Raw genomic sequence first — 24446 nt, forward strand, 5'->3', positions numbered from 1 at the left:
ATAAAATCTACTGTTTTTTCTCACCACATAAAAGTTAACATATCTTAGATATGGAAATTCCATTAAGCATGCTATTTCAAGTGTAAAAACTGGAGAAGAGTACTTTTAATGAAGAACTAAAATGAAACTGCATTTACTTACGAAAGCGCTGCTCTAGCCAAATCATGTGGCATCAGGTCTTTATATCTGGGGAAAGAAAATAGTTTAAACCAAAAGCCTAGAGCTTTAATAAAAAATGTTTTTCATTCTGTTTGAAATACCTAAAGAAATAATCTAACATATGATGCTATAAATGCACTTAACATCATTCCAAATGAAGAAATAGTGTGACTTTGCTATTTGTCAGCCTTAAAAGTCTGGCAAGCCTTGACTCCTTTAGAGCTGGCTAAGAAGCGAACAAGAATCTTGCCTACTGTCATATTGTTCAGCATGACACATGTTAAATATTTAACATTTAATATTTTATTTAATAAAATATTTTTATTTAAACCCCACCTTTTAAGTTCTCCTTTATTTTATTTTATTTATTTTTATTTTTTTTGCGGTACGCGGGCCTCTCACTGTTGTGGCCTCTCCCGTTGGCGAAACACAGGCTCCGGACGCGCAGGCTCAGCGGCCATGGCTCACGGGCCCAGCTGCTCCACGGCATGTGGGATCTTCCCAGACCGGGGCACGAACCCGCGTCCCCTGCATCGGCAGGTGGACTCTCAACCACTATGCCACCAGGGAAGCCCTCCTTTATTTTATTTTTTAAAAATTCATTATTTATTTTGTGATGTCTCAAGGGACATGAGCAATATATTAGGACTTTTAAGAAAATTTTGTTTTGAAGTAATTTGAGGTTTACAAAGAATTGGAAAGATAAAACAGAGTTCCTGTATACCCTTTACCCTGCTTCCTCTAAAGCTAATCTTACATAACCATGATGTACTTGTCAAAACTAAGAAATTAATACTGGCACAATACAATTCACTAAGCTACTAACTTTATCTGGACCTCACCAGTTTTTCCACTAATGCCCTTTTACTGGTCTGTTCCAGTAAAAGGGCATTATGCATTTTGTTGTCATGCTTCCTTAATCTATGCATTTTTTTGTCATGCTTCTATGCATTTTGTTGTCATGCTTCCTTAATCTCCTCCAATCAGTGAAGTTTCTCAGTATTTCCTTATCTTTCTTGACCTTGACACTTGGAAGACTAGGGTTATGGATATGAGGGAAGTGTATCACAGAGGTAAAGTGCGCTTCCCACTGCTTCTTATCAGAGTGTACGTGATAGCAACATGACTTATTACTGGTGATGTTAACTTGATCACTTGGTTAAAGTATGGTTTTCTTCACTCTTTTTCCCTTTCTGAACTCAATTTGTTAGAAATGAGTCACTACTCTGGCCCTTACTCAAGGGGAGAAGAATTAAGCTCTACTTCCTAGTGGAAAAAGTAACAAAGAAATTATGGACACATGTTAAAATCATCACAGTAGTTAATAGATACTTGAGGGGAGAGAGTTGAGGCTATGCAAATAACTTGTTTCTTCTTAACATTTCTCACCCACTAATTTTAGCATTCATTCGTAGATCCTGGTTGCAGCAATTATTCCTGTGGTGTTCTAATGGTGATTTATTTATTTATTTTCCTCATTCCTTCTGCATGTATTAATTGAAATTATTCTTTAAGAAAGATTTGTCCTTTCTCTTTTATTTTTTATTCAATCATTTATTTATATCAGATTGAACTCATAGATATCTGATGTATTCTTTGGGTTATGGTATAATACCATGATAACTTATTAATTAAATTGTTCCAGGTTTTGTCATTGAAAGTTATTTTAGGTTGGTCCTGTCTCTATTTTTTTTTTTTTTTGGCGGAGCCGCATGGCTTGCAGGATCTTAGTTGCCTGACCAGGGATTGAACCTGGGCCCCTGGCAACGGAAGCACCAAGTCCTAACCACTGGACTGCCAGGGGATTCCCGGTCCTGTGTCCTATTGACATGCTCCATTTTTTTTTAAATTAATTAATTAATTAATTTTTATTTTTGGCTGTGTTGGGTCTTCGTTTCTGTGCGAGGGCTTTCTCTAGTTGTGGCAAGCGGCGGCTACTCTTCATTGCAGTGCGCGGGCCTCTCTCTCACTATCGCAGCCTCTCTTGTTGCAGAGCACAGGCTCCAGACACACAGGCTCATTAGTTGTAGCTCACGGGGCTAGCTGCTCCATGGCATGTGGGATCCTCCCAGACAAGGGCTCGAACCCGTGTCCCCTACATTTGCAGGAAGACTCTCAACCACTGCGCCACCAGGGAAGCCCTATTTTTTTTAAGCACTTCTTTACTTTCTGGCACTCCAAAATGCTCCAGGTGCATCTTGTATTTTTTTTTGGCCCAGACCTAGTCATTCTTCTAGGAAGCCTGGTTCCTTCTACTGAAGAATGGGTATTTAGAAACCAAGATGTGGATGTGAACTCTGTTTGTCTATTTAAATTTAAAAAATAAATTCCCTTTATTTTATTTATTTATTTTTTTGCGCGGTACGCGGGCCTCTCACTGTTGTGGCCTCTCCCGTTGTGGAACACAGGCTCCGGACGTGCAGGCTCAGCAGCCATGGCTCACGGGCCCAGCCGCTCCGCGGCATGTGGGATCTTCCCGGCCCGGGGCACAAACCCGTGTCCCCTGCATCGGCAGGCGGACTCTCAACAACTGCCCTTTATTTTTAAGTCAAAGATTTAACCATTGGATTAAATAAGAATATTCATTCTTTAAATTCCTAAAAATTAAAACCTAAAAAATCCAAAAATGTTTTTATTTTTACTCTGAATCACAGAAGAATCATCGGTAGTTTTAAAAATCTTTCATAGGTAAAACCAGTTCCCTCAAATTTAGAGCAGAATAACTTGGGAAAAAGTTGTGTGTCAATTTTAAAATGTCTGAACCATAATTATTCAGCATTTTACAATCTTTATTCTCATGCTCCTATACCCCTCTCTACCAGGATGCCTGACAGACTCCCAAATGTCACTGCTGCAGTGTGCTCCTAAGAGTGCTTCCAAAGTGCTTCCTGCCTCTAAGAAAAACTTGGTCTTTCAAATATCACTCAAGTTGAAAGCAAAGCTTCTTCAAATTAAACAGAAAAAGATCTTTTTCTACCTAGAAAATGATCTTCTATTATAGAAGACTCATTTGTCACCTCAATCATAAGATTAACAATATGACTTAACTATTTGTCTTCTTTATAAATTCTTCCTTCTATATTATTTTTTGGTCACTTTTGTTCTGTACATGAATATTACCTTAAAATTTTTATTCTTTCTTCTCTATTAATTATATTTTCTTACGTTACTCAATGCTCTTCTCTGTGTCACTAAATTACTCATGAACTTTATCTTCTTTCTCAATTAGGATCCTAAATTAAACTAAAACACAATAATAAAACACAACAAAAGGAATAAACCCTATGCTAATGTGCTGAATATCTCAAACTTCACGCAAATACCAATTATCAAAGCAAATGTTTAAATAATGTAAGTAAATATAGTTGAGCATGTTTGTATTTTTTTTAACAGCTAGTAAAACAGTTGGAATCAAACTTCTACACAGTATACAAACAGCCCTTCCTAGCCAAGAACTTTCTTCTCTTGATGGAACTTTCTTTTCCTACCGTGTTACTGCTGAGTACAGGGAGGATCCCCTCTTATCACTTCCCTGCCGCTAAAGCTTCAGATTCTTACTCTTACTGCTGTTGTGTCAGTACAGGAAAGTTATAATACTATATTGAGAGAAGAGGGAGAATGAAGAAACTTCACCAGCATTCACTTATATAAGAAAAATACTCTCTAGGTTCTAAACCATCGTTTAAAAATGAATGTTTATTGTTTGTGTACGTATGCGCGTGCACACATACACACACACAGGTCTGTATCTTCCACAAATGGTGCCATTATACACACTGCTCTGAACCTCGCTTTTTACACCTAACATATCTTCAAGATCTTCCCATATTAGTACAGAAAGGTCTCGTTATTTTTAGCAGATGCCTGGCATTCCCTAGCAATATTTTTAAGTTAGTAACTGTTACTTCAAAATACAAACAATAGAACAATCTAAACAGAATAGAACCAATGTTTCATTTAGTTTGCACCTAGTTCCCAATCTAAACAGAATAGAACCAATGTTTCATTTAGTTTGCACCTAGTTCCCAAAGTCCATCGTCAACTTTTGGACAGCCTGGGCCTCACTTGGGGACAAAAAAGGAGGAGAAAAGTCTAGGGAGAATAGCAGTTTGGTTCTGGGGAACCTGGGGGCTGGTCTAGGATCATTCTTATTCCATTTATTTGGGGTTGTGCTGTACCAGGGTTTGGACCAGTCCATCAACTCCAATTCTGACAATTTCCAGGAAACCAAAGCCACAGATTAAAGGCCCTTCAGAATGCCCATGGGCCCACATCCTCCATATTCAAACTTCTGAAGAGGCACAGAAACAACGTACAGTACTTATCTTCAGATGAGGAAAGGATATCTCTGTTAGAAGCAAACTATCTGGTCCCACACTAGGTTTTTAAAATATGACTGGTTCAATCTAACACTACATGAGGCTTACTCAGCAGAATGGATAAAAAACAAATTTTGTCACATTATTTCACCACTGGCTTGACTTATTCTGTATTAATTTCATGAAAATGTTTTTCATATATTAGTCCACTAGCAATAGTATTACCTACTGGGTTACACTGACAAAGATCCCTTTTGAAAGTGCCTTAAAAAAAGGAATAAATAAAGTACATGGGGTGATGGATGTGTTAATTAACTCGACTGTGGTAATCATTCCATAATGTATATACATATATATATATATAGTTTTTTGAATATGTATATATATACAGTTATTATTTGTTAACCACACCTCAATACAGCTGGAGAGAAAAAAGAAAAAGACAGAAAGAAAGAACGTGTAGCAAAATCATTTCATACTTACGAAGTGCCTGACAGCAAAAATGGAGTGCGGACACCATCTACCACCACAATGTTCCTCATGTTGGGTTTGGCTAAGGTTTGCTTCGATTTCGCCTGGACAGCTTTAAGAGAAAGTTCAAAGAACAATTAACTAAAATATATGAAGTCAGGGATTTCCCTAGCAGTCCAGTGGTTAAGACTTCACCTTCCAATGCAGGGGGTGCGGGTTGGATCCCTGTCAGGGAGCTACGATCCCACATACCTCGGGGACAAAAAAAAACACAAAAACATAAAACAGAAGCAGTATTGTTAACAAATTCGATAAACACTTTAAAAATGGTCCACATCAAAAAAATCTTAAAAAAATAAAATAAAATATATGAAGTCAAATGACTTTTTACATTTTAAAAGACAGACATTCTAAGAAGAATTATATCATTCAATGGCAAGTTGCATTTGTCATTTACCAAACCACTTCAACTAAAAAAAAAAAAAGGATTAAGAAATTAACTAGCATTTACAAATTTCCAAAAAATATTTAAATACAGAGATTATACCTAATGATAAGGTTGTTTATGCCATTAACAAATTGTTTTTGGGTTTTTTTTTTGTTTTTTTTTTGCGGTACTCTGGCCTCTCACTGTTGCGGCCTCTCCCGTTGCGGAGCACAGGCTCCGGATGCGCAGGCTCAGTGGCCATGGCTCACGGGCCCAGCCGCTCTGCGGCATGTGGGATCTTCCTGGACCGGGGCACGAACCCGTGTCCCCTGCATCGGCAGGCGGACTCTCAACCACTGCGCCACCAGGGAAGCCCTTTTGGGTTTTTTTTAATCAAATGTTTGACAATCTATTCCACTGAAAGCAACCAATTAAGCCTGCCCTTAATATTAGAAGTTACAATGACTGATATCGTTTAGTCTTCATATAGCTTAATATTCTTGCTTTTCTATGTAGAAATAAAGGCATTTGGTTGGTGACTACTGCCATTCTACAAAAACCCAGAATGCTTCCTGAATTCTGGCTCAATTTGTCTAGTTATTTTCTAACATCAAAAGAGCAACCTTGGGGCTTCCCTGGTGGCGCAGTGGTTAGGAATCCGCCTGCCAATGCACGGGACACGGGTTCGAGCCCTGGCCCGGGAAGATCCCACATGCCGCGAAGCAACTAAGCCCGTGCACCACAACTACTGAGCCCACACGCCTACAGCCCGCGAGCCGCAACTACTGAAGCCCGTGCTCTGCAATAAGAAGCCTGTGCACCACAACGAAGAGTAGCCCCCGCTCGCCACAACTAGAGAAAGCCCGTGTGCAGCAACAAAGACCCAACGCAGCCAAAAATAAATATATAAAATAAATTTTAAAAAAAGAGAGCAACCTTTCTCTAATGTTTTAATTAAAAAATAAAACATGAACATATCCTGGTGGTTAAAAGAAGAGAAAGATAAACATAACTAAAATATGGAGAGTAAAACTAAAGTTCCCTCTTTATGTCCTCTGCTGCCATGTAATTTCCTTCCCAGAGGTAGATACTGCTAATTTGGTGTATATACTTTACCACTTTTTTTCTTTTTATGCATGTACGTGCACACACTTGTGTATTATGTTTACTTTTCTGACTTAACAATATAGCTGGAAGATCTCTGTGTTTGTGTACCTACATGTGTCTCATTCTTTTCTTATTGCTGTTAATGTTGAAATTCATCTCCTATCACCATTCCTTCATTACCAGAGATAGAGAAAAATCCTAAAGAATTGGGAATAAAATTTTAACAATCACCTTACCACACCCACTTATGTCATAGAGAGCTACTTATGATAAATATCTACAACCAACTTTAAGAAAATAGTAGTGAAAGCTAAGAGTCATGATAAAATGGGGTACAAAGATTCTCCTCGCAGCTCTAACTGGTTGGTGAAGGAGATAAAGGCACGTGGAGATTATCAAGGAGACTGTAGCAAAAACAAGCATGTGGTGCTAATGGCCAAAATAAAGGCAGTATCATTGTGAATGGAAAGGAAGGGACCAATACAAGAGATTTTATAAAGGAAGACTATGTATTTTGGTGACCAATCAGATATGGAAAGAAAGGAAAACAGGATTATAAAGGAAGCTTAGAGACAAAGAAAACCTAGTTATTCTACACAGAGTAAGAACTGGTTTTGGAAGAAAAGTGACCTCAATTTTAAACATGCTAACTCTGAGGTGATGGAGAGACACCCAGGTGGATATGTACATTTGACAGAGAGCTAGAAATGCAAAACTAAAGCTCCAAAGAGAAGTGAGGTGTAGCTGGGAGAGCCATGATATATATGCATTTTAGAATACAGAAGAGGCAGATGCCCCCTTGGTCTTGCCTGCCACTCCCTTACGTTGTACTCAATAAATCTCGCTTTCTACCCTCACTTCTGGCTTGGTAAATTCTTTTACCACCCATGTTGCCAGCCCCATCGCCACACTCTGTGGGCATTTTGAAGGTCAGTACAGGGATCAGACTGCCCTCTCCTCTCTCTGCCTTTTCTGATCCGTCTTCCAACAGGTAGCGATCGGCCTGCTGACTCAGGGCAAATGGCCATGTCTACTCCTTGGTGGAACCCAAAGGCCTCCAGGACGAGACTCCAACTTGCTCTCGCCCTAAGGGGTACATTCTGGAAATGGTCTTTTCTCCTCTTCAACACTGCCGATGGTCTGAGGTCTCTGGAGACCGGGGACTGCGTATCCTGGCCAAGGCGACTCTTCAGCGGACCTAAAACCCAGTCCCATACCGACCAACCGTCCCTGCCTAATCGGGTGGCAATGTCCTTTGGCCCTAGCCTTGGTACTCCTCACTTCCAATGCCTGGTGCAGTCGGCAGCAGCGGCTTGGCGAATCCAGGCATGCTGTGAGATTCCCCTTCTCTTTCCATCTTCCCTTGAGGACCGTCCATCCTGATCCACCAACATTTCCAGGTACTTCAAGTGAGTCACTACAAAAACGATTTCATTCCATCAAGCTACAAATGGTGACAAGACAAGGATTCCAACCTCTAGAATCAATATAGTTGACTACTCTTGAACAGGCCTCCCCAAATTTCTATTCACACACAGCCCCATAGCTGATCAGCAAAGCCAACTGGGACCCCACATCGCCCCTTCTCAGCACAAGTAGCATGAGATGATATTGTCACCCAGATGTCAGTGATTTGACTTTGCTGATCTGTTGGTGGGAAATATGGAGCTTAATACAACAGCCATCTTAGGTTGGGGAGGTCCTTTCAAGATAAGACAATCACACCCTCCCCCAATGGAAATTACCAACAGTCGCAAGCAGTTGGTATACCAGGAAGATTGAGCTATGACATACGCAGCCCTAACCACCATATGGGTAGAACATTAACCCAAGGGTGACCAAAAGAGACCAAAAAGAAGCCCAGTTTCTCTTCCCCCAGGGAAGACCCCCTCTTGGTCTCGCCCGCTGCTCCCTCGCAGTGTACTCAATAAATCTCGCTTTCTACCCTCAAAAAAAAAAGAAGAAAAGCAGAGACATATTTTGCAGTGCCTGCTCACCCACAGCCCCCTCTAAATGGAGCTGCCCTGCTTAGAGTCCCTGCAAAGGGGCAATCATAGACGTCACGTCCCTAAGCCCACACCCAAAGCTGGTTAGATTCAGGGTGGGTACTACCTGACTACCTGAAGTCAATCCATAGAGTGGCCAACCAGTAACCCACGTCATCTACCTACAAGTGATAAGCTGCATCTGATTCTCTCTCACAGGAATCTAAGCAAAGCATGGAGAAAAATACCAATTAGTTGAAGCTGAAAAAATGCCATGAGGAAGAACCAGGGTGATAATAAACGGAAATTATTTTTAAGGCAGAGTTATGGGGCAGCAAAAACCCTGAGCGAGCAAAGAAGCCAGCAAGAGGAGTGAAGAAGAATATATATAAAGAGAAGCAGGAAGGCCAGGAAAGTGACACACCATGTGGCCATGACTGAGACAAAGTGGCTGCCCCTAGAGCTGCTTGGTTCCTAATACCTCCCTAGCTGTAGTATTCAAGCCCTCTTATCCTTAACTTGAGTGGGCCCCTTACTCACAATAAAAGACACTTGGTTTTATGATCTCCCTACATTTAGAGGGCAGAGAGAAAATGTGGGACAGAGGGTAAACTTGAGAGGTAGTAGGAGACTGAGGAGAAAACAGTACATGAAAGCAAAGGCAGGAGAGTATCAAGGAGCAGAGGATGGTCAAATATTTCAACACTCAAGGAGAATGAGGACTGAAAAAAGGCTGCTAAGTTTGAAGATCTGCAGATTACTTGTGACTGACCTTGGACAGAATAAAGTGATGAGAGGAAAAGTCAGATGACATACCATCACATCATTCCACTTTTTAAGAACTGACCGCATGGTTCCTTTTACACACTTTCAGATAAAATTCAAATTCCTAACTCTTCTAACAAATTCCTTGCTTTACTTGGTTCCAACTGAATGATCCAAAAACGTTCTCCACCACTTCTCAACATGTAGCAAGATGAGTAAGCCCCCAGTCCCTCACAGCCTTGACTCCATTGCACACCCCTTGCCTTCATTCATACACCCTCCCATCTGAGTGGCTCCTTTCTGTCCATCTAATCCTTACCTACTCTTAAGGCCTAGTTCACATTCCACCTCCTAAATAAAGCCTTCCCTGATAACTACAGCCACCTGTAGTTCCTGCCTCTTAACTTCTAGGGCAACCTATGGGGCAAAAATTGGCCAAACAATTTAGCATATTATAAAGTAATTAAAGTAATACTGGAAGTCACATTTAAAAATAATATTCATTATATATTGAACAGTCACCCAAAGGACTCTAATTCTGTTTCATGTGCACACTCGCTCCTAATCACTTCAGAATTTTCTCAAAGGCTCTTTTTTATATATTCCACAGTGCTATGCGCACTCAGTAGCAATGTACTATAAGAATCTGAATAGGGGGTTAAAATATCTGGGTGCTAGTCCCTGCTCTGCCAAAAATTTCTTAGTTGCAAATATGGGAGCTAGATTAGATTACCTCAAGCACTCCTCCCAACTCCAAACCTAGTATTCTATGGCTGACATATACATTCTGTATTTCACATACATAATTAAAATCAAAGCAGAGGGCTTCCCTCGTGGCGCAGTGGTTAAGAATCCGCCTGCCAATGCAGGGGACACAGGTTCGATTCCTGGCCCAGGAAGATTCCACATGCCACAGAGCAACTAAGCCCATGTGCCACAACTACTGGGCCTGTGCTTAGAGCCCGTGACCCACAACTACTGAGCCCGCATGCCACAACTACTGAAGCCCATGTGCCTAGAGCCTGTGCTCCGCAACGAGAAGCCACCAGAATGAGAAGCCTGCGCGCTGCAATGAAGAGTAGCCCCCGCTCGCCGCATCCAGAGAAAAGCCCATGCACAGCAACGAAGACCCAACGCAGCCAAAAAAAAAAAAAAAAAAAAATCAGGGCTTCCCTGGTGGCACAGTGATTAAGAATCCACCTGCCAATGCAGGGTACACAGGTTTGAGCCCTGGTCCGGGAAGATCCCACATGCCACGGAGCAACTAAGCCTGTGTGCCACAACTACTGAGCCTGCACTCTAGAGCCCGCGTGCCACAATTACTGAAGCCCACGTGCCTAGAGCCCGTGCTCCGCAACGAGAAGCCACTGCAATGAGAAGCCCGCTCACCGCAACGAAGAGTAGTCCTCGCTCACCGCAACGAAGAGTAGTCCTCGCTCACCGCAACTAGAGAAAGCCCGCGCACAGTAATGAAGACCCAACGCAGCCAAAAATAAATAAATAAATAAACAAAAAAACCTTTCATTTAAAAAAAATCAATCAAAGCAGAGAGAAGACATGCTATGTATTATACCATTGTTTTATATATATGTATGTCTGTGGATATAGATATATAGATAAACAGATGGTCCTTGACTTTCCATGGTTCAACTTACGAATTTTTAACTTTAGGATGGTGCAAAAGCAATACACATTCAGTAGAAACCATACTTTGAATTCTGAATTTTCATTTTTTTCCCAGGCTAGCAGTAAGTGGTATGATACTCTCTCATGATGCTGGGCAGCAGTGAGCCATAGCTCCCAGTCAGTCACACAATCACAGGGGTAAACAACCAATACACTTACAACCATTCTATACTCATACAACCATTCTGTTTTTCACTTTCAGTACAACATTCAATAAATTACATGACATTCAATACTTTATTATAAAATAGGCCTGTGTTAGATGATTTTGCCCAATGTGTTCTGAGCATGTTTAAGGTAGGCTAGGCTAAGCTATGATGTTTGTGGTAGATTAGATGTACTAAATGCATTTTTGACTTACAATATATTCTTTTTTTTTTTAACAAACTTATTCATTTATTTATTTATTTTTGGCTGCATTGGGTCTTCGTTGCTGAGCATGGGCGTTTCTCTAGTTGTGACAAGTGGGGGCTACTCTTTGTTGTGGTGCGCAGGCTTCTCGTTGCAGTGGCTTCTCTTGTTGCAGAGCACAGGTTGTAGGTGCATGGGCTTCAGTAGTTGTGGCACACGGGCTCAGTAGTTGTGGTTTGCGGGCTCTAGAGCACAGGCTCAGTAGTTGTGGCGCACAGGCTTAGTTGCTCTGCGGCAGGTGGGATCTTCCCGGACCAAGGATCAAACCCACGTCCCCTGCATTGGCAGGCGGATTCTTAACCACTGTGCCACCAGGGAAGTCCTGACTTACAATATTTTCAACTTATGATGGATTTGTCAGGATGTAACCCTATTGTAAGTCAAGGAAGATGCATAGTATATATAGCCATTGAATAAGTCAAAATTTCCATCAGACACATTTCCAGTCAATCTGATGACTGCAAACATCAATAAACCTGTATCCCTCTATTCTAATTCCTTCATCCTAACAGCACCGTCAAGCATATTCACATGCAATTCAAGAGGAACTAGTTACAAAATTATTGCAACCTAAAACCTGTTCAGCATGGGTACATTCCCACTCCCTCCCCTCAAATCAGCTGGTTACATTCCTTTGTCTTATCATGTGCCCTCTTGCACCACTATCACCATCAACGTTAACAGAAATTGCTAGGACAGTGTTAGACACCAGGGACTCTAAAAGGCTTAAGTCTCAGAAGGGCTCACAACATAGTTGGGGAGACAGAAACACAAAACACTTTAAGAGCAATATGAAAAAGAATACTCTATGTGCCAGAAAAATGCCTTCCCTCTGTTGGTATGCAATGTGACCTTCTTCTGGTTGGCAAAGAATCAGATCTATCTGTCTGACTGCAAAGTCCTGGGTGAACATTAGAATTAGGGAAAAGGTGAAATGAGATAGAAAGGAATTATTCTTTGTGAGCCTATACAAATCTATATTCTAATTAGGATTTAGAGGCCACAGAAAATATATTTGTGACATGACAACGTGAAACTTTTCTAGGTGAGATTAGGCAACAGACCCCTGATAATATACTTATGTAAAACAATATAAAAATATCATCTTGTACCTATATATATATATATATATATTTTTTTTTTTTTTTGGCCGAGCCACGTGATATGCGGGATCTTAATTCCCCAACCAGAGATCAAACCCATACCCCCTGCAGTGGAAGCAGAGAGTCCTAACCACTGGACCTCCAGGGAATTCCTACCTTGTACTTATATTGAGCTTACAGTTTTCAAAGTGCTGTGAAATATCTTCATAACTACTTGAGGTTAACAAGACTAAAATTATTATTTTTTAGATAAAGAAACTAAAGCACAGGGAAGTAAAGTGATCGGTTCAAGGCCAAACTGCCCAGAAAGAAGTAGAACTGGAACAGAGCAGAGGTCTTCTGAATCCTAGTAAGACGCTTTTTCTATTAAGCTATTATTCAAGTAGAAACACCATAATAAAACCAAAATCAAAAGTCATAGTCAATACAGGACCCAGGCAAGGAGAACCTGTCTGGGGATTTTTAGCGCTGGCCAGTGAAGATACATACCTACAGTAGGTTCTGCAAAAGTATGTATTCAACAGTGAAGAAGTCTTTACCAAGGGTCTAAAAGACCATATAAAATCAACAAATTTCCTTCCTTTTTCATTTCATACTGACTGAACAACCTTCTGTTATTAACTGGTTCCACAGTCACACCTATTTCACGCACGCATCCTCTTGCACATGGACTAAGAGGATATTCATTAACAGAGAAGCCTGTCACTGAAAGTTTGAAAAGTTACCTTTTGGCTCCACAGCAGTCTCCAGAGTGTTTGTACGCTAATCATCTCTAGGACTGACAGCCAGTAGCTGATTAAACTGACCAGTAAGGTTCATGGAACCTCCGTGACTCCATCAGGCTCCATATCCCAGAAAGCAGCCTCCTGTCAACATCCTCGAGCCCACCCTACACCATGTACTATTGTTACTGATTGGTCCTACATTGTTTTAATTTAAAGGCAACAGTGATGTTCATGTTGCTCAAAAACAGGGAGAGTTAGCAAACTAGTTTTGGTTTTTATTCAAAATTCACAAATTTAGATTCTAGAATCTAACTTCTAAATCAGGCTTTTTTTTTTCTTTTCTTTCTTTCTTTTTTTTTACAAATTACTGTACCTGCGGCAGCTCGTAACTGGGAGGAACAGCTCAGAGGTCTCACAGCTGGAAGACAAAATAAAGTGTTTACAAAAAGCAGTACAATTCCATGTCTGTGCAAGATGCTTACACAACCAAATCTAATCTTAAAAAGAAAGTACAAATGAAACTTACAAAATCTGAGGGCCCATTGTGATGTACTGGGAAGATATTTTAAAGTGTAAGTCAAGAGGGAAGTCATTCTTAAATCTAAAAAGAGAAGAAAAAGACTTTCTGGGTTATTTGAACAATTTGTAGCTTAGAGTGTAGTCTATGATCTCTGATATCTCATCCATGACTACTATAAAATACTTTAAAATTTACTCTATTACCAACTACCCTTCCTCTAATAATATAATAGCTACACTGACATAGTATGCAAACCACTAATCTAAGCAGTAACCCATCTAATCCTCACAAGGACCTATGAAGTACGCATGATTATTTACACCCTTCGTAAGAGATGAGAAACGGAGGCATACAGGGATTGAAAGACTAGTAAGAGGCAGAGCTGTGATTTGAAGCCATATAGTCTAGCTCCAGAGTTTATGTTTTTCTCTAGGGCCAAAGGAGTAGAGCCTGCTGGACATGATCATGAAGCTACCAATGTGAACTTCCTGATTTTGATGGTTGTATTGTGATTATGCAGAATGCCTTATGGAATGTTTGTATTTGAAGGGGATACACACTAAAGTATTCAGAGATAGTGCAGTATCACATCTTAACTGCTGTAAGAAAAAGAAGTTCATACACGGCACTTGCTACTTTTTTATAAGCTTGATATTATTTCAAAATAATAAAAATATAAACCCCTCTATATTAAAATATATTAAATATATTAAATACTTCCCTAAATTCCCAAAAATGAGTTCCTACAAATCAGTAAGAAAAAAATTGGCAAAGGATATGAACAAACTGTTCACAGAAATAGAAATATCAATACAAATGGCTCTCAGATACATGAAAAGATGTTCCATCTCATTCATAAGGGAAATACAAATTAAAACGGCACAGAGGTATAATATTTGACTTAAAGGTCTGATATTCATCATGTGGTAGCCTGCACACACAGGCTCTCTCATATACTGCTGCTGAGGGTGTAAACTGATGGCACCTCCACAGATGCATCACTATGGAGGGCAATTTGGCAATTATTGTAACTGTCAAAAAACCGCAACTGCACCTAACTTTTGATCAGTAATTCCACTTCCCTGAATTTTTATTTACATAGTTGGTCTGTATAAACAAAAGAATACATCAGAAATGATGAGATGTCACTTTTGAGATTAGGCTGTTAAGAGATCTTGCAGCTCCCGTCTTGGTCCGTCTCTCAGATCACTCGGTCTAGGGGAAGCCAGCTGGCACCTCAGGAGCAGCCCGATGAAGAGGCTCTGGTGATGAGGAACTGACACCTCCTGCCAACAGCCATGTGACTGAGCTTGGAAGTGAATCCTCTAGCACAGACAACCTTTCAGATGACTACAGCCCTCGCCAGCATTCTGACTGCAACCTCATGAGAAAGTCAAAGTCAGAACGACCCAGCTAATTTGCCCCCAAATCCCTGACCGTCAGAAACTGTATGATATAATCAATTTTTACTGTTTTAAGCTGCTAAATTTTGGAGTAATTTGTTACACAGCAACAGCCAATATAAAAGCCTTGTTTAACTTTTCTTAGGTCTTCATTGACTAAAAAGAGATGCCCTGTGGCTTCCAAAAAGAAAAAAAAAAATCACATTTACCAAATATATGGATTGGAAAGAGATGGAGGAGTCCAACCTCTAGGCTTACCAGCCTAGGTATACTCAAGGGACTCTGGCCAGGGAGACACAAATTGGCCCATGAGATGGGCACCACTTTTCCAGAAGCTACATTTGATGCCACTTGAGTCTGGAATATAAACCCCCGTAAGTAAAGTTCCTCTTGAAATAAAATTCATGAAACTAGTCAAGAAAATATTGATTGAAAAAAAGGGGGACCTTGCTCTAACAGATATCAAAACTTTCTATAAAGTACCAGTAATTAAACAGTTCAATTCTGGCACAGTAATAAATGAAACTAATCAACAGAACAGGATGTAGCAAGTTCAGAAGCATACTCATGTGTATGAGAATTTAGTATGTAATAAAGATAACATTTCAAATAAGTGGGAGAAAGGTGAATTACTCAATAGATTTGTTGGGAAAATGGCTAACCATTTGAAAAAAAATTAGATCCATAGCTCACACTTATAAGTACAAATTACAGATGCATTAATCTAAATATATATTTTTCTAGCTTACTACAAGAATATATCAGAGAATATTTTTATAATCTTGGGGAAAGGCTTCCAACATATGGTATAAAACCCAGAGGCCATAATGGAAAAGAATAACTAAAAGAACTGATTAAAGAAGCATTTAAAATATCTACATAGCAAAAGACACTAAAATAAAGTTAAAAGGCAAACAACAGATTCAGAGAAAGTATTTGTAACATGGAAAACAAAGGGCTAAACCCCATACTCCATAAAGAACTTCTACAAATTACAGGAAAAAGAGAAACAATCTATAATGGAATCTGCGGTTTTCACCCCAATATCCATTTCACACCATTATGTAGTTGTCACATGTGGTTTACATGGGACTGAATCCAGCTCAACTCCAGGGTTTAAACCAATCAGAATAATCTCATTCTCTTTGGTTCAGGCAACCAAGGCCTAAAATAATCGTGCATGGTATTGGCCTTGACCACTGGTATCGATTTAGGGATGGTCTTAGTCAGTCTGACATTCAAGTCTTCTGCCTGGAATTCTGGAACATACATCTTTCCTTCTGAGGCTTGGCATGGCTAGAGCAGTTTGCAAACATGATAAAAGCTAGTGTAAAGGTAGAGCTGGTCTCAAAGGAGGACAGAGCTGAAAATTCAGAAAAAAGAAACTAGAGCCCTGATTGAATCATATCTGAAACCCACCCTCCCACTGTGCTTTTCCGTTCTGTGAGTCAACAAATCCCCTTTATTAAGCCAATTTAAGTTTAATTTTCTGTTATTTGCAGCTGGAAGGCTCCTTCCTGAAACAGGACCAAAAGGAAAAATGAGCAAATGAGCAATTCACAGAAGAAAAAAAATGTCAAATAAATAAAAATTTAAATGTTCAACCTCACTAACAATAAAATTTTTTTTAAATTAAAACAAGGTCATTTTGGGGTTATTAAGTGGCAAAAATTAAAAATATGGTTAGCACACAATTCTTGTGAGAATGGATTTATTTAAGCACTTCCATATACAGTTGATAAAAGTATAATTGGTAAGGCCTTTTTGGAAGGCAATTTTTATTTCTCTCTCAGATTCTGAATTGTGAATTTCTGAGCCTAGTAATTCTTCTTATTGGTCTTTAAGCAACAGAAATATTCAAGTTGTATATGTAGCAATCATAGATCTCTAGCCAATAGAAATACTCAAGATGTAGATGCACACAGGAGGAAATGGTTAAATAAATTATAATATTACAAACATACCATGGAATACTGTTCAGCAGTTTGTAAGGAAAAATGAAACATAATGACATACATGTATATACTGACATGCAAAGATGTCCACAACATATATTAAATGAAAAAGCAGGCTGCAGAATAATATATATATAGTAAGACTCCATCTTATGACAGAAAGAGACGAAAATCCATAAGGCTGAATCTATATATGGAAGAGATAAAGAGGGACTTTCATTTTATATTCTTCTGTCTTCTTAAAATTTTTTTTACAATGAGCATCTTATTTTTAATGTACAGTATAATTCTAGTTTTATAGAAAATCTGCATATACTAGTATCTTGATAGATGAAAACATACAAATGCATTTTAAAAGTCCAGAAAAATACAAAGCAAATGTTAACAGTAGTTATCTTTGGGTGGTGGAGTTATTGGTATAGTTATTTTCTTTAGACTTCCTGAAGTTTCTGGGAAAAAAATTAAATAGAATATACATCCCATCAAAAATTAATAAAAAGTAGAGACAGATTTCAAAAGAAAGAAGGACTAAGCAATATATGACCTAGTTATTGTCATCTGCTTTAAGCTTTAGGAAATACATTTTGACTCAAGGATTTGGGGAGCCTGGGTAGGCTTGAGTAGGGTGTGCAACTATAGAAAGATGCATGAAGTTGCAGGAACCTAGGAGCAAGTAACATGAAGAAGGGGCTAAACAAGTAATGAAAGCAAGATGGAGTGGCTCTAACAGCTCATTATTACAGTATCATTAAGACACAGTCCACAATATCCTTAATAGCACAAACACTAAAGGCAAACCGCCCAATCCAAATCCTGGCTGTACCCTAGTTGTATGACCTTAAGCAAGCTACTTAATTTGCAAAAAGGATTCTTGATGACCTCCAAAGGCCAATTTCTTTCTCTGTTTTAGGAGTAAGATGTAGATAATTCATCTGTAAGATGCACCTGTAAACTGTAGATAATTAAAGTACTTACTTCACAGGTTGTTGTGAGGTGTATATATATATATATACATATATATATATATATGGCACTTAGAACAGTGCCTGATACATAGTAAGGGTTATACATGTGTTTGCTATTAATTTTAGTGGGTGATGGTAAGACACAGTGAGAAGCATAACATTTCTGCCCTTGATGGAGCTTATGATTTTGCTCAGAATACAGGAAACAAAAAAATCAAGAGCCAAAAGCGTGACCTAAATCAGGGGATGGCAAACTTCAACCCATGGGCCTCTAGCTAACAACAGATTTTACATTTTTAAAAAGTTGTAGAGCAAAACAAAACAAGGAATATGTGACGGAGATCAACGTGGATTGTGAAACCTAAACTCTTTACTATCTGGCCCTTTACAGAAAAAGTTTGCCACTCTTGATCTAAACAGTAAGTGCTACACCGAATTAGATGCAGAAAGAGCATTATGTGGGCAGGAGGCAAGCTTTGAACTGTAAAAACCTTATGAGCTGGAGGGCCTTTGGAGGTCATCAAGAATCCTTTCTGCAAATTAAGAGATCACTGCTCAAGCAGTTTCTGCTTAAGGTGTTCACAGTGATGGGGGATTCACTATTTGACTTGAACTTTAAACAGAAACCTCTCTTCTTTCTTTCCATACTCCTCAATTCAGTCTCAACTTCCCTGCCATTTCCCCCTGCCTCTTCCTGCTCCCTCTCCTGCGGAACAGTCAATCTGGTGAACAGTGAGACTTAAATTTATGGCCGAATCCTGGCTCTGCCACCTACCAGAAAATTTACATAATCTCCGAGCCTCCCAAACTTCATCTACAAAATGTAAATAACAATTTTGGGATCGTGAAGATTAAATGAGAGGATGGTGAAAGGGCCTAGAGGGCCCTCAACATTACTTTTTGTAGTCAATCACTTGATTCCAGGACTCAAGCCTATCTTTCCAGCACAAAAACAGCTTTCAGGCAACGCAGAGCTCTTGACTAGAAGTTAACAGACCTCTAGGCCTATTTCTACCACCTGTGGCCATGGGTAAACTCACTCACCCTGATTCATGGGCTTCACCGATAAAGTGAAGGGGATGATGAATGACCGGATGAATGACCGGTCCCCTCCGGATTAAAAAATAATCTTGAGCCCTGGATCTCGGAGCGGGACACAGGCACGTCTCAGCTCCTCCCACATTCGAGTCCCGAAAAAGCCAAACGACCGAGACTCACCCTCGGTAACATAAAAGGGGTAAACCCCGGGCCCTGTACCGAATCTCCATTGCCGCCGGCCTGGCTCCAGGCAAAGCAGGCGAAACAACAACACTGGAACACAGGCCAGCGCTTTAAACCGACACAAACACAAGCCAACAGTTCGTTAACATGCGGTGATAAATTAAAAGACACAGGCGACACCACTGCTCTGAGCTACAGACCGAAGGCTAGGCCAAATTACTGCCCAAATTGCACTGGTACGGGAGAGCCCCATTGAGAAGCTTCCTTCCGCTCCCTCGAACTCCACAGCCCCAGGGAGAGGAGGAGGCCGCGGGCGTAGTAGGTGGGAAAGGAGGTGCAGACCTCGCCGGGGAAAGGCCAGGCGGAAAGCCGAGGGCACGCGCCTTCTCACCTTAGCTCGCGTGGGCTCAGACTCCTGCTGCCAGCAAGGTTTGGATCCGAGCGACGGGACCCGACTGGATCAAGGGGCGGGCCCTGCCGAGAAAGGACCCTTCAACCTTCCCACCGGCTCCGCGGGCTTCGCAGGCCTTCCGGGCTGCCCTCCGGCTGCCTGACTGGAAAATCCAGAACTCTGTCCCTCTCTTCCCTGACCTTCCTTCCTCCCCGCGGAGAAGGTGTCCTTTCCGCCCGGTTAGCCAGAAGCAAAGGGCGAGGTTAAGGAACCGGCGGCAGCTCGCTATAGCGGTTTTAGTCAGGCAGTACATCGGGCACCTGGCCAGAGCCAGGCTACGGAAAGAAAAGTCCTCTGCTTGGCTCCCCCGACTTGAAGCGCCTTCCACTTTCGTCCTCTCCTGCTCAAGATGGTGGCTTCCCGGGCAGTTGGCAGCCTCAGCCGCTTCACTGCCTCCAGGATGCTCCGTTGCCCAGGTGAGGCCTGGTTGAGGGCGCCCAACAGCCCCGGGCAGAACTCCTACGGAGACCCGAGCTTCCCCGGAGCCTCGTCTCCCCATCGCTGCCACCTCCCTGCCCCGGCCCAGGGTCCCAGCCCTGGATAAGGGGGAGGGATGCTGCTCTGGGATCTGGTCTCTTGTTCCCTGGCGCAGGGACTGACATTTCCTCTCTCATGAGTCCTGCAGCGATTTCGGGCTCCATAAGCCCTAATGTTTCTCAGCCCTGTCCACCCGGTCTGGCACTTTCCGCTGGTCTCCTCATTTCATTTAATGATGGCCTTGAGCCTGTTCCTACGAGATTGGGAGGACTAGGAGGACTAGGACAGTCCAGTCTGTCACATCTTTGTGGCTCCATTGCACCTTGCCTGTAACAAGAGGCATCTTAAAACCGTGTGTGAAATTAACCAGCCTTGCAAATTACTGCCATTCCCTGCCCCTTTTCCCCAAAACCTTTTTTGTACCTATTACCACACTTCAATAGGAAGCTCAACTCTTGCAGTTCCAATAATCCCAGTATGAACGTATAATATATTGATTTTCAAGGGGTAGGTTCTGCAATTTGCTAGAAGAAGCATTTTTTAAAAATTACGTAGATACTCTCTTTCTTAAGGAGCAAGGTGTTAGATAATTTTACAACTATTTCTACCCTTGTTTCTGACGATACCCAGTTAGCTTGCATTAGCTGTATTGTCTTTTTGTCTTCAAACTGGCAGTGAAAGAGTTAAAGTGGGTGACTGTGGAAAATCAAGCATTTTCCTTCCATCTCAAATCTTAAGGTGAAATGTGACTTTTTATTGCATGTTGTACTTAATATCGGTTACTTAATTAGAAATATAATTTATAATATGCCTTCCTCCTTCTGAACCCCCCGGGGTAATACCGCATGCTGTTTTTGGAGGAGTGCCTGGAATCTCCCTTTACTGTAAGGGACTAATTTCGAATGATTGAATCTCTTCTGCTTTCTTATTTCGACCAATGTTTTTAGTCTCCACAGGACTGCTTTGTGTGTGTGTGTGCGCACATCAATCATAAGATTACAGAAAATTGAAATGCTGTGAAGACTGGGGAAAGGGATTAAGAAAAAAAGAATCACCCATTCCCTTACTACTCACATACCTACTGTTAGCATTTGGTCATGTGACCTGACAGTTTGTCTATTTTCCACATTTTTGGTTTAACACTTTAAAAATATCAAATGTATATTTTTGAGCTTCCCCTCCATTGATTTTAAGGTAATGCAATTAAAAGCATTAAATTTGGAGTCTGACTTCTGGGTTTGAATCTAGCTCTGCCTTTTACCCTCTGGTGACCTTGGGCAAGTAATTTCTGTGTCTGTTTTCTCATTTGTGAAATGGGGAATAATACCACCTTGTGAGCTTTAAAGGAGTTATTTTAGGTGTAAAGCAGTTTTTCATGGAGTAAGTGCTACTATTAACGTTAATAAATGTTAGCTGTTATAACTCTTTCCTGCCCTGAAGAACTATGATTCTATTGATACAGATATGAGACTTTTTTAAAGTAATTTTTACATTTTACATGTGATAAAAGGTTACAAGCCTAGTTTTTCTATATTTTTTTATAGAAATATATATACACACGTGTGTATATATTTTGCATTGTGTTTTAACCTATAAGAAAATATGGCTTGGGGAAGGAGGATTAAATTGGGAGATTGGGATTGACATATACACACTACCATATATAAAATAGATAACTAATAAGAACCTACTGTATAGCACAGGGGAACTCTACTCAATACTCTGTAATGACCTATATGGGAATAGAATCTAAAAAAGAGTGGATATATGTATATGTATAGCTGATTCACTTTGCTGTACAGCAGAAACTAACACAACATGGTAAATCAACTATCCTCCAATAAAAATTAATTTTAAAAATTAAAAAAATATAGCTTATTATAGCTATTGCTCCTTTTAGTAGCAATGTATAAATTTTGAAAAAAGAGTCTAGAAAGTGAATTTAAAATTACCTGCACACCTGGATTGCCATTTAGACTCAACAGACTAACCCTAACCCTAACTGAAAGTCTGTGCCAAGGCATTGCCAAACATTTAATGAGATTATGACATTTAATGATGGATGATTAAAATCTCTTGATGCTGCTTTGTATTTCTTGAAGTTTTGACCCATTCCTGCCTGAGTGCTATAATTCTGAGTATGACTATCAAATGAAAATCACATCTTGACCAAAATATCTTGTTTATTTCCCACTCTTACTCTAAATTCAAATTCCTGATTACCTAAGTGGTAGAATAATTTCACAGGAAAAGAATTGGAGGCAAATACCTTAGTAGATGGTGTATATTTAAATTTGACTCTCACTTCCTTAATCCTGTCCCTTCCCCCGGTACTAAATATTGAGAAAAGCTGTTGATTGTTACAACAAAAGTAACACTTTCATATTTGAAATTTGTGTTAGCGTAATCCAGCTCTCTGCACTGCTGTAGTCTTCGATCTTGTAGGTATCTTGTTAGGTATCTTCTCGAGTTAAATTATTTAAATGATTACAAAGTAGGCCAGAGGTTTCTCTCTCTTTTGCTGGCCCAGGAAATATAGGCTAAAGTTCACCCAGCTGCTCTACAGCAGGGGTCCCCAACCCCCGGGGCTGCAGGCGAGTGCCGCCTGAACCATCCCACACCCCACACCCCCACCAGTCCGTAGAAAAATTGTCTTCCATGAAACCTGTCCCTGGGGCCCAAAAGGTTGGGGACCGCTGCTCTAAAGTAAGCTTTCCTAATTAGGAAGTGAGGAAGGCTGGATTCCAAAAGCAAAGCTACCGAGTACTTCAACTTGATTTAGTTGACTGTGGTTTGAAATTGTTTTCCAGACATGATTGTACATTTGCTGGTTTTTTCTTTGTTTCTTGTCTCTATTGATTTAGAGGAGGTTTTGTGTATGTCTATATGGGGGGGGGGGGAAGGTAGGTTAGTGGATGAGAGTTTATGGTTTACAAGCTAATGAGCTCAAACCTGTTGTCTCAAATATTTGGTCTTCACAATTACAACCCACGTCCAAGCCCCTTCACCTGCTCTGTTTTCTTTTTTCCTTAGGCACTTATCTTCTAACGTATTTATTTCCATATTTATTTTTATTGTCTTTTATCTGTCTTTCCACCCCATCTTCTCCCACCCTGCATTCCTGATCAGTTCCTTCTCACTAATTCAGTTTACCCTGTTCTAGCTTGAATTGCCTATTATCTGGCTCCCCTCCCACAGAATTTCTACTTTATAGGGAAACTCCTTTCTATGCCAGGCCTGTTTTCACCTCCTCCACAAAGACAGGGATTTTTGTCTTTCTGTTCACTCTAGGCCACACTAGATTTTTGTTGTGGAATATAAATGACTATGAGATGATGTTGGAGGAGATTACAGTTTAGTTTGGGGAAACACCTGCTACAGATGCAACGATTAGAGAACAAAACAGTGAGTAATAAAGATAAAATTTGGGCAGGGAAGGCAAAGATCCTTGTAGACAGAATCTCAAGATAAGGCTTTGTGGAGCCATGATACAGATATAAAGCAGGAAGAGTCACAAATACAGATGACACAGATCTCAAATGATGGAAAAGCAAAGGGAAGTTTATCATTAGTGAAGTAGAGGCACTGGAGATTGAGGAGATGGCTGGCTTCTCTTGTCTTAATTTACTTTGGTGTAGGACTTTGACTTATAGGTACTTTTATAATCATTACATCACTTTTACTCTATCTTTATAAGAACACTGAAATGCTCTGAGAGACTTGTACATGGTCATACAACTAGTAAATAATAAACTTGATGGTCGAACCCACAGCTTTGGACTCTCGGGTCCTTTGTCTTTGCACCATGAGGGCTGACTTGGGTTGCTTAAAGAAAAACAAATGCAGACAGAACCAGCGATCACCCCACTCTGGTTCTGGTGCCATCTAGTTTTTTTTAAAAAAATAGTATGTTGTTTTGCCTTTGAAAGCAGTATAAAGCTGCTTTTTCCTGTGCCTTCGCTTCCCCTCCTTTAAAGAACTGCAGGATAGAGAGAAACATGGAGCCCCTAAAGCCCCTTTATTTTATTTTTCATGACACTGGAAAGTCCATCTCTCCACAGAAATGCAAGAGGACCTGGCTGGAGAACATGCTTGAGATATATTTGGAATACATTTGGAACTAACATGGATCGCTTTGTAGATTACTTATTTCTTAGTGTAGTTGTTTCCTATTGTGGCCCTAAATTTCCACAAGCTTAGTGTCTGAAACAATAGAAATTTATTATCTTACAGTTACGGATGTCAGAAATGAGTCTTACTGGGTTAAAATCAAAGGTGTTGGCAGGGCTGTGTTCA

General features: G+C 40.3%; 2 protein-coding genes across 3 annotated transcripts in view; one reads left to right on the plus strand and one right to left on the minus strand.

Moving 5' to 3' along the window:
- The window catches only part of HADHB (hydroxyacyl-CoA dehydrogenase trifunctional multienzyme complex subunit beta), a 38175-nt gene extending 18478 nt beyond the window's left edge, over nt 1-19697 (minus strand). For both annotated transcript variants that reach the window (XM_029232181.1, XM_029232180.1), the window contains exons 1-5: nt 19614-19697; nt 13685-13759; nt 13532-13576; nt 4962-5061; nt 142-186 (exon numbers count right to left, since the gene is read on the minus strand). In XM_029232181.1, coding sequence (XP_029088014.1) covers nt 142-186; nt 4962-5061; nt 13532-13576; nt 13685-13751 — 257 coding nt within the window. In that variant the 5' untranslated portion in view covers nt 13752-13759; nt 19614-19697. The remainder of the gene's footprint in view (nt 1-141; nt 187-4961; nt 5062-13531; nt 13577-13684; nt 13760-19613) is intronic.
- Nucleotides 19698-19920: 223 nt separating this feature from the next.
- Nucleotides 19921-24446, plus strand: part of HADHA (hydroxyacyl-CoA dehydrogenase trifunctional multienzyme complex subunit alpha) — a 54132-nt gene continuing 49606 nt past the window's right edge. Inside the window, exon 1 of the mRNA XM_029232322.1 lies at nt 19921-20089. Within this exon, the coding sequence (XP_029088155.1) occupies nt 20023-20089 (67 nt within the window). The 5' untranslated portion in view covers nt 19921-20022. The remainder of the gene's footprint in view (nt 20090-24446) is intronic.

This window comes from Monodon monoceros, unplaced genomic scaffold, assembly GCF_005190385.1.
Source record: "Monodon monoceros isolate NGI ecotype Baffin Bay Population unplaced genomic scaffold, NGI_Narwhal_1 Super_Scaffold_19, whole genome shotgun sequence".
NCBI classification, from domain to species: domain Eukaryota; kingdom Metazoa; phylum Chordata; class Mammalia; order Artiodactyla; family Monodontidae; genus Monodon; species Monodon monoceros.